Source organism: Myotis brandtii, unplaced genomic scaffold (assembly GCF_000412655.1).
Source record: "Myotis brandtii unplaced genomic scaffold, ASM41265v1 scaffold652, whole genome shotgun sequence".
Lineage (NCBI taxonomy): Eukaryota > Metazoa > Chordata > Mammalia > Chiroptera > Vespertilionidae > Myotis > Myotis brandtii.
The window spans coordinates 1333058-1343077 of NW_005370529.1; the positions used below are offsets into that span (position 1 = coordinate 1333058).

General features: G+C 34.3%; 1 protein-coding gene across 1 annotated transcript in view; it reads left to right on the forward strand.

Annotated features, from left to right (window-relative positions):
* Positions 1-823, forward strand: part of CLDN16 (claudin 16) — a 22840-nt gene extending 22017 nt beyond the window's left edge. The window contains exons 6-7 of the mRNA XM_005880766.2: positions 313-456; positions 667-823. Of these exons, the coding sequence (XP_005880828.1) occupies positions 313-446 (134 nt within the window). The 3' untranslated portion in view covers positions 447-456; positions 667-823. The remainder of the gene's footprint in view (positions 1-312; positions 457-666) is intronic.
* Positions 824-10020: the final 9197 nt, after the last annotated feature.

Sequence of the window (10020 nt, forward strand, 5' to 3'; positions counted from 1 at the left end):
AAACCAAATATTTGTTGTTAAAAACTGCAATTTGGTTTCTAAAAATACCACTTAAAAACAAAAAGAACTCCTCTCCTTATCAAGAAAAAAATAAAGAAAATACCTGGCTCAATTTTGAATCTAAAATTAACTTACAGCATAAAAATTTATATTGTCATCTAGAGGTCTTCTTAGATGATTCTTTCTTAGAATATGTACTAGTATATTCTTGTCACTTTTGGAGAAGAATATGTAAATTGACATTATTTTATTTCCCAAAGTTTACTCAGCCATAATTGTGTTGATATCCCTACAATTACCTCTCCTAAACAGATGTGGGACCTGAAAGGAACTATCCTTATTCCATGAGGAAGGCCTATTCGAATGCAGCTGTTTCCATGGCCAAGTCATACGTGGCCCCTCGGACAGAGACTGCCAAAATGTATGCTGTGGACACAAGGGTATAGAGTGCTGCATATCATTCTGTGTTCGTATGTTATTTAATTAAGCAATAATTTCAGGTGAATAAAATAGCAGGTAAACCAAGGAACAGTTATTTAAACTTCATGTTCAACTAAATTAATTGTGCAGCTTAATAAAAAAAGTTTGTCACTTCTTTGCTATTATTCTCATATTCTTCCTCATTCTTTCTTCTTCTCTCTCTCTCTCTCTCTCTCTCACACACACATTATTCTGTGTTCATATGTTATTTAATTAAGCAATAATTTCTGGTGAATAAAATAGCAGGTAACCCAAGGAACAGTTATTTAAACTTCATGTCAACTAAATTAATTGTGCAGCTTAATAAAAAAAAAGTTTGTCACTTCTTTGCTATTATTCTCATACTCTTCCTCATTCTTTCTTCTCTCTCTCTCTCTCTCTCTCTCTCTCTCTCTCTCACACACACACACACACACACACACACACACACACACTTTCCCTATATTTCAAGTTGAGTTTGCTAGAATATAAAAATGTTTGTGAGTTCTATATTGCTATTAGAGATTGTGAAATGGTGATATTAAAATAAAGTGACACTTTAAGAATAGAAAGCAACCTTCAAAAGATACCGGAGATTCTCATCTTTGAAGGGATTAACAAACTCTTAGCTCTTTCCCTGGGTTTCGGTTCACTTTTTGTATTCTCAACTTAGTTATTTGATAACTTTGAAAAAGATGGTTCTTTTAAATTCAATCTAAATGTTAGCACCTACTATTGCTCTGATTCTGTTAAAACTGAAGAAAAAAAAGTAGCTTTATGTGCCAGCTACTGGTAGAAGTTAAAGGTAAGAAGTTTCCCCTTCACACTCCAAATGTCAAAAGCAAATGCTAAAATAATGCCGGAGTCAGTAGTGACTTCTTTCCTCATTCACAATATAAGAGATCTGTGTATTATTATCACCACTCCCCATTTGCCTATATATTGCCAAATTATTAGACTACAGCAGTAATAGTTAAACAAGGAGTTCACTCATTTATTGATTGGACATCCAAATATATTTTATGAATGCACCATGTTAGCATTCACTAACTCAGGTGTCCTCTCACAACTAGATCCTTAACCCCTCGCAAAATATCCAACATATGGTATTAACAAATATTTGTTGACTGAAATAAATAAAGCCTCAGAACTCTTTACTTAAATAATCAAATTTCCTCATAAAATATGTGCTTTTTAGAAAAAAAAGGAATTCTGTAGACACTTAAATCAATGAATGATTGCTAATGGAACTCATTCATATTCATAATGTAATCATCTTGCATTTTTTAAACGGTAAAGTTTTAAAAATGTTTATAAAATTTAATCTCAGCCTCCCCAATTCCTTGTAATTCACATGAATAGCATCAATCCTCTTGCAGTCCCTTAATGAACTATCATCTAAACTGGAAATTAGTTCTTTGGAAATGGAAATTTAGCTGTGAATTTCTGAAGACTCCAAAAGAAACACTTCAAATTAAAAAAAACAAACTAAAAATAATGTGAAAATGAAATGATGAAAGCCTACTACATATTTTAATGTTTTTGAGAATGGTGTTCATGATTTAAAAAGGTATTTCTTTACCAGTATTCTCAGGAGAAATTCTAATCTAATCTTATAAGTCAGAGCAATTGACTCACTTTGTAGACCACATTTCCTAGTTATATGGGTATTATTCTATGCACTTAAAAACTTATTCTTGTTCTTTTTCTCAACCTTATTTTTAAAATTTTTTATTTTTACTTTAATTTTATGATAACATTGTCTGTTATCTCTTATATAGTCTAATACATCTCTTGAATCCTTCTGAGGAAAGGCAGGGTAAAAATTAATTAAGTTAGCTCATTAAATTTTAGAGATACAATTTTTTTTCCTTCTTAAATTTCATTTGTATGAGAAAATATTTTAAAAGGTTGTGGTAATAATGGACATCTATGATAATTTTGAATTTTTTCTCATAAAAGTTTTATAGATTATGGGAGGAATATTAGTATTTGTGTTGTTTTCTTTAATTACCTTGGAAATGTTTGTTTCTAATTCCCTATAACTTAATAAAGCATCCCCAAATAAAGCCCAGCAAAGAATATATTTTGTATAGCAACTAGTGAACAACAAAACAAATATTAAATAGTGAAGAAGTAATCATTGACATGGTGATAGCTCAGCATGCTTAGAAAGAAAAAATAATATACATCAAAGTGTACATACATAAGATTATTAGGTTGAAACATTAAAATAACTCACTGTATTCTGGGTACTGTAATTTAGTCATATCCAGTTAATTACAATAAGAAAAAGTAAAATTTATAAAATTGGACAATTTTATTTACCCATCCCTTTATTAACTACTAGAGGCCCAATGCACAAAATTCTGCACTGAGAGGGGGGCTCCCTCAGCCCGGATTGCAAGAGGGTGCAGGCCAGACCAAGGGACCCCACCAGTGCATGATCGGGGCCAGGGAGGGACGCGGGAGGGCTCCAGGGTGTGTCCAGCATGTCTTACTCAGTCCGATCAGCTGGACCCCAGTAGCAAGCTAACCTACTGGTTAGAGCATCTGCCCCCTGGTGGTCAGTGCACATCATAGCAAGCGGTTGAGCAGCCTTAGCATATCATTAGCATATTATGCTTTGATTGGTTGAATGGAAGACCAGACACTTAGCATATTAGGCTTTTATTATATAGGGTGATTCTAATATCACATTTTAAATAAAAATTAGATGTTTGTTATTATAAAAGTTATATGTGTGCATTATAGACAGTGGGAAAACACAACAACAAAAATATATCTTATTTATTTTTTAATGTTAATCCTCACCTGAGGATATTCTTCCATTGATTTTTAGAGAGAGTGGAAGGGAGAGGAAGAGACACAGAGAGAGAAACATTGATGTGAGAAAGACACATCAATTGGTTGCCTCCCACATGAGCCCCAACCAGGGCCTGGGATTGGGCCTGCAATGGAGATATGTGCCCTTGACCAGAATCTTACTCGGGACCCTTGAGTCCAAGGGCGAATGCTCTATCCACTGAGCCAAACTAGCAAGGCAAAAATGCGTCTTATTTAAATGACTTGGTACCATATTCTCTGTACGTAGAACATTGCTACTCCTTAATCTTATTGAACATCTGTGTATCCTTCTAGATATTATGTACTTATACACATACACATATATTTCTTTTTTTGAGATCATTCTGTATGTGTTGCTTGTAATCAACTTTTTCCCCTTTAACTATCTCTGCCTTTCCTAGCAATACATTTTCAACTTATGTTATAACTGATCCATATTTAAATTACCCAAGTTTCTTAAAATGTATTAATACAGTTGGCTTGTCCAAACCAGATTCTATATTTCCTCTGGTTGTTATGCATCTTAAGTCTCCTTTAATCAAGCTACATTTTGTCACAGACTCTAACTTGTTAAAAAACAACAAAAAACACACTGCCATGGCTGGCATAGCTCAGTGGTTAGAGGGTCCGCAGGCACCAAAAGGTCTTGGATTCGATCCTCAGTCAAGGGCACTACTTGGATTGCAGGTTTGATCCCGGCCCCAGTCAGGGTCAGGGTGGGAGGCAACCAATCAATGTGTCTGTCTCACATTGATGTTTCTCTCTCTCTCTCTCTCTCTCTCTCTCTCTCTCTCTCTCTCTCCCTCTTTCCCTCCCTCCCTTCCACCCTTTCTAAAAATCAATGGAAAAAAAATATCCTTGAGTGAGAATTAACAACAAAAGAAAGCTGAACCAGTTTTCCTACAGTTTATTCCAGCTTCTGGATTTGTCTGGTGCTGTAACTTAGTTATTTCCTTATATCTGTATTTCTAGTAAATTAAAATTTGAATCTAAAGGCTTGATGGAATCATGTTAAATAATTTTTAGGATACACCATAGGTGATGTGATAGAATATCCAGAAACCTAATATCTGGTTGATTGGCCTTAATTATGCTAAAATCATTCACATCATTCACTGGATTAGGGTGATGACAATCTGACCCTTTCATTCTTCAGTTATATATGTTTTCCCCTTGGTGACAAAAATAATAATCCTTTAGTGATTATTGTGGTATTATTTTTGAAACTATAAGGATATCCCATCCTCCAATTACCATAATAATAGTTTTAAAACAATACTTTTAACAATTGATCCTTTTCTAAGTGAATACATTAGTTAGAGTTTATAGAAAAATCATTTTTTAATTCTATTTTATGTACATCTGTAGTGGACAATTTTTCTGAAAAATAAGTTCTAGACTATTCATCAAAATCTGCTTAGTTAACCTGAAGAAGCATGATAAATGCTCAATTATTTTCCTTTTCCAATTCACTAGTACAAAATAAAAAGCTGATTTATTAGTGGGATAATATATAATTTATAAGTGAACAGACAATTTTAGAGTAAAAGGAGGTGACATTTAGTGATTAAGTCAGGACTTCCATGGGAAAGCAAGAAGGTGTGGTCACTCTTTTAGTGCAAAGGGCTCTCCTTTCATTGTCCCCAATGCACTTCACTTATGAATATGTTTTCTTGTTCCATATTTCAATTTCTCGTAAAGATTACAAGCTCTCGCCTTGGCCAGTTGCTCAGTGGTTAGAATGTTGGCCTGCAGACCGAAGGGTCTTGGGTTTGACTCCCAGTCAAGGGCAACATAACTCAGTTGCAGGTTCTCCAGCCCCAGTAGGAACTGGTGTGGGAGGCAAAAATCTATGCGTCTCTTGCACATCGATGTCTCTTTATCTCTCCCCCCCTACTCCCTCCCATCCACTCTCTCTAGAAATCAATGGAAAAAATATCCTCAGGTGAGGATTTAAAAAAAAAAAAGATTACAAGCTTTAAGAGGGCTACATGTTTTCTACTCTGTGTATTGCTGTATTCCCAGTATCTGCACAATGCCTGATGCATAATAAGCCCTCAATACATATTTTTGAATAAATGAGTGAATGAATGGTGGTAATACCCTGGCCAGGAAAACTCATTGTGTGAGATTTATTTGTTCACTATATTATTCCTTCCCTTATTTATGCATACATTTGGGCAGTTTTATTGAAAGGCCATATCTGTGGTTTGAAGCAGCCTAAGGTATAGAGGGCACACAGACATTAAAAAAAGTTTAGAGTGCAATAAAATAGTTGCTATATCATGGGTATAGAGGAAATCCCATAAGAAAATCAATCTCTACATCTGCTGGTAGAGTCAGGGAAGGCTTCACCGAGGAGGAAATTTTCAGTTGAGTAAAGAATGATGATAGAAAACAAGTTAGGAGAATGAATTCTATGCAAAGACATCATGCACAAAGAAATAGAACTAAGAGATGGCAAATAATGTGCTAAAAATTACAAGCAGCTCCCTGTCCCCAGAGTAAAACTGGGTGGAAGGAATTTTTAATACTCACAAATTACTTTAAAGTGAAAACCATGAGAAGATAGCACTTTCCAAGGTAGGAAAATTGAGGTGAAGATGCATGCTATACGGTCCTCAATGCCACCATTAGGAATACCATCCAGGTTTATATAGTGCTAGTTTTATTCTGCCCAGTTACTGTTCTGGTTTCCCTTCTACAGTCGCCTCTTTGAGGCATCATAGATTTAGCAAACTCCTATCAAGCCATCTTCACCATCACCAAAATCATTCTGATTCCCAAACTAATCCTCCTGCCATATTCTCTCCTTTACACTTTAATCTTTCAAGTCAATTATTTTGCCTTTTTGGTTTCATTTTGTTATGTCAACATTCTCATGCTGGAGAGAGCACTTCCTGTCTCAATTTAAGGGACTACATTGACAATTAGAAAAAAGTGATTCCTGGAGCAGGTTCTGCAGCTTTTGAGCTCAGAAATAATTGTTCTCAGGTGAATAATGTTGGCTTCTGATGTGCAGTAATTAATTGGAATACAATATAATGCACACTACAATATCGATTAACCTGTGTTTCCATTCAAAAAGCTGGTAATTTGTCATTTAAAATCTGTATTGAAATAATCTCTATTTGCCTAAAGCAGAAAAGGATAAGGAGAAAGCAAAGCAAACAAACAAACAAACAAAACACCAATTATCTCAGCACCCAGAGAATCTCTGGAGTCAGAAAAATATTATACACACATACCTTTTTAAATTTTTTTTAATTTACAGAAATGTAAATATTACACAATGTTGCTCTTACCCATGTCTATGGTCTTCACCCACTCTCTCTCTCCCAACAGATGTGCCTATTTAATATTTCTTGTATCCTTTCAAAAAAAAACTATTTAAATATATAGCATATATAGATCCGTTGAAAATGTATACAACATAGTGTTATATTATGCCTTTCCTTTAAAAATAAAATTAATGATTAAATATATTTGTTGGCAGTTTTCCATGTCAGTTCATTCTTTTTTAATGGCTGCATAGTTCATTGGTCAAATGTACCCTTATTTTTCTAATTTGTTCCCTTAAACATTTCCACTGTTTCTGGGTTTGCTACTATAAACAATATTGGAATAAATGTTCCTTTTAAAAATGTGTTTGCCTTTCTGTAGAATTATAACTATAGAATTGCTTTCTAACTGTCTTAAAGTAGAAATGCTGAATCTCTGTAAATATACATATATTAATATTTTGATACTGTTACAGAACAGAAAGAATTCATCCACTAGGCTCAAGTAGAGCCAAACACTAGACACCAAGAATTGCAGTGGAGAGAAATTAGCTATTTTATTATGAATAGAACCACCCAGGAGAATGGGAAGCTAATGTTCAAAACCCCTAACTCCCCAGTAGTGTGTAGGTTACAGATTATACAGGGCAGAATCACAAGACATAGTAGGTTAGGTTTTCACAGTCCTGCTGGGAGCTGATTGGTCAGAGGTGAGGTAAAGGTAACAAATCATTTCTTCAGGTCTTGAGAACAACTCTGATGTGTTTTCCAGTGTCCTCCTGTCTGGTTTCATTGGAAAGCAGCCATGGGGTCCTTCCACCTTAGGGCTCAGGAACTGAAACATAACTTAGGCCAATGTGTTATCTTTTAGCCTGCCAGACCCTGTGACCATTAGTCAGATCTAAGCCACTGTCTTCTGCTACCTCAGGGGCTCAGGGGTTACTGACTACCTAGAAAAAGACTAGGTCTTTAGAAGAGATAGAGGGAGGGAGGAAGGTAGAGAGAGAGAACGAGAGAGAGAGAGAGAGAGAGAGAGAGAGGTGATTACAAATACAGGATTTAAAATTAAATTTAATCAAAGTTATAAGAACCCTCAGTTTCAAAATATATGGCTACTAAATTGACCTCCCAAAAAATGTTATAGCAATTTTGCATTTCCATCAGAAGTGTATAAAACTATTTGTTTCCCCAGATTCTTCTCAACTCCAGAAATTAACAATTTTTAATATTGTTACTATCTTATGGGTAAAAAATGATATTATATTGGTATATTGATGCATTTATTTAATTAGATCCAGCATAGTTAATCAACTTTATAAATAATCACTAATTGCTTGAATATTTATTTCTGCAGATGAAAAGTGTAAGTTTTTTAAAAATTCCCATGATATTGTGTATCCCCAGTTTCAAAGCACATATTAATGAGCTTCTCAGAATGTGTTATACTTACTGCTAATAGTATTTAAGATATTTTTTTGGCCATACATTAAATAATTTTATTTTATAGACACATTTGTTTTCATGTGAATTTAGAAAAGCACCAGTTTTCCACTCTGATAGAATTTAAAGTTTTTGTTTAAAATACACCTAAGTTTGAAGCTGAGTTGATTTAAAAGTACATTAAATAAAAATAAGTAAAAAATGCTTTTTAGCTATTTCAGAAATGAGAAAGCCCATATTTGAGTGGTTGAACTTTGGTATACAATGAGTTAATCAAGGTAGTATTCTTTAAATAAAATATACTCTAAGCAACAATAACAACAAACAGAACCTTAAGCTAGTATTAGAGTAAGTAAAAAAAAATAAAATGGACTTATTGTCGAATTCAACATATAGGCTTTCTCTAGAGCCACCAAACAAGCAAACAAGACTATTTTTATTTATTTATTTGGTCATATAAAACAGATCTCAGACATCACATCATTTCACTCATAAATACTTCATTATGTATGTATAACAGATAAGAAATTTTAAACAATATAACCACAGATAACATTTACAATGAACAATTTCTTTTTTTAAATATTTTTTATTGATTTCAGAGAGGAAGGGAGAGGAAGAGATAGAAATATCAATGATAAGAATCATTGATTGGCTACCTCCTGCACACCCCACACTGGGGATCGAGCCCACAACCCTGGCATGTGCCCTGACCGGGAATTGAACAGTGACCTCCAGGTTCATAGATCGATGCTCAAACACTGAGCCACACCAGCTGGGCTACAATGAACAATTTCTTAATATCATTTTTCCCAATGTCTGTTTTTTTCCAATTGTCTGAAAAATGTCCTTTTTAATTGGGTCCCAAATTGAAGATCCCAAATGATCCACACTTTGTGGCAGAGTAACTTTTAAATAAAATACTGTAATTTTAATTTCTATAATCTCTATTTGAGTCAGTGTTTAGGAGACTTAAAAAATGTACTACAAGTTTTCCTTTGAAAAAACTCGACTTCTTTTATAAAACTGACAAGTTAAATGTTTGTTGAAAATACATGGGGGGTAGGGAGGAAGGAAAACTGGAGTTGAAAAAGAAAATGGAAGTTTAAAAGAAGAAAAGGAAATGCTTTTGTGAAATAGCCTTTGTACAAATAAAGAGAAATGAAGCCAAGACCTGGCTCTTTAAGGGTCTTCCTGAGTTTGCTGGAGGAGGGACTGAATGTAGGTGGGAAACTGAGGAGGGTGGTTGAAATTATCAAACTTTCCTGATATTTTCTAAATTAAGTTGTTTTAATGCAAATTAGCCTAGAGAATTAGGGGAATAAGTTGAGAGATGCTCTGGTTGCAAACCATAGTTTTCCTTTTACTAAATTAAAACAAATGTTACACAATGCCTTTGTGAAGCTAATGAATGGGATGTATTGATTAGAGGGACTCTATTTTATTGGACGAAGAAAAAGCCTGAAATTTAGCAATCAAAAGCAAAATAAAGTATTTGGTCAATACAGCAGAAAGTGAAGCAGTCAGAAAACCTTGTCAAAAACAGACAAAACAGAAAGGAGTAAAATTAAGAAGAAAATGCATTATTGGAGAATGGAAATCAGGACCTACAAACACAGTGGTCGCTGGATCTCACGGAATTAATGTTCCAGTAATGGCTGTTCTGAGCGGGAGCCAGTTCCTGTTACCTTCTCAATGAAATCTTCTTCATATGCTAATAAAATTATAGTAAAAAAATGTATTTATAAACAACTCTCCTCTAAAGCATTAAGCAGTTTACTTCTGGTCCCAAACATGTACCTCAAACAGTAAAACCAAAGACCTTCAGTTATACAGAAACACTTTTTCTCTCCTCTCCTCTCCTCTCCTCTCCTCTCCCTCCTCTTCCTCTTCCTCCTCCTCTTTCTTTCTTTCTTCCTTTCTTTCTTTCTTTCTTTCTTTCTTTCTTTCTTTCTTTCTTTCTTTCTTTCTTTCTTTCTTTCTTTCTTTTTTC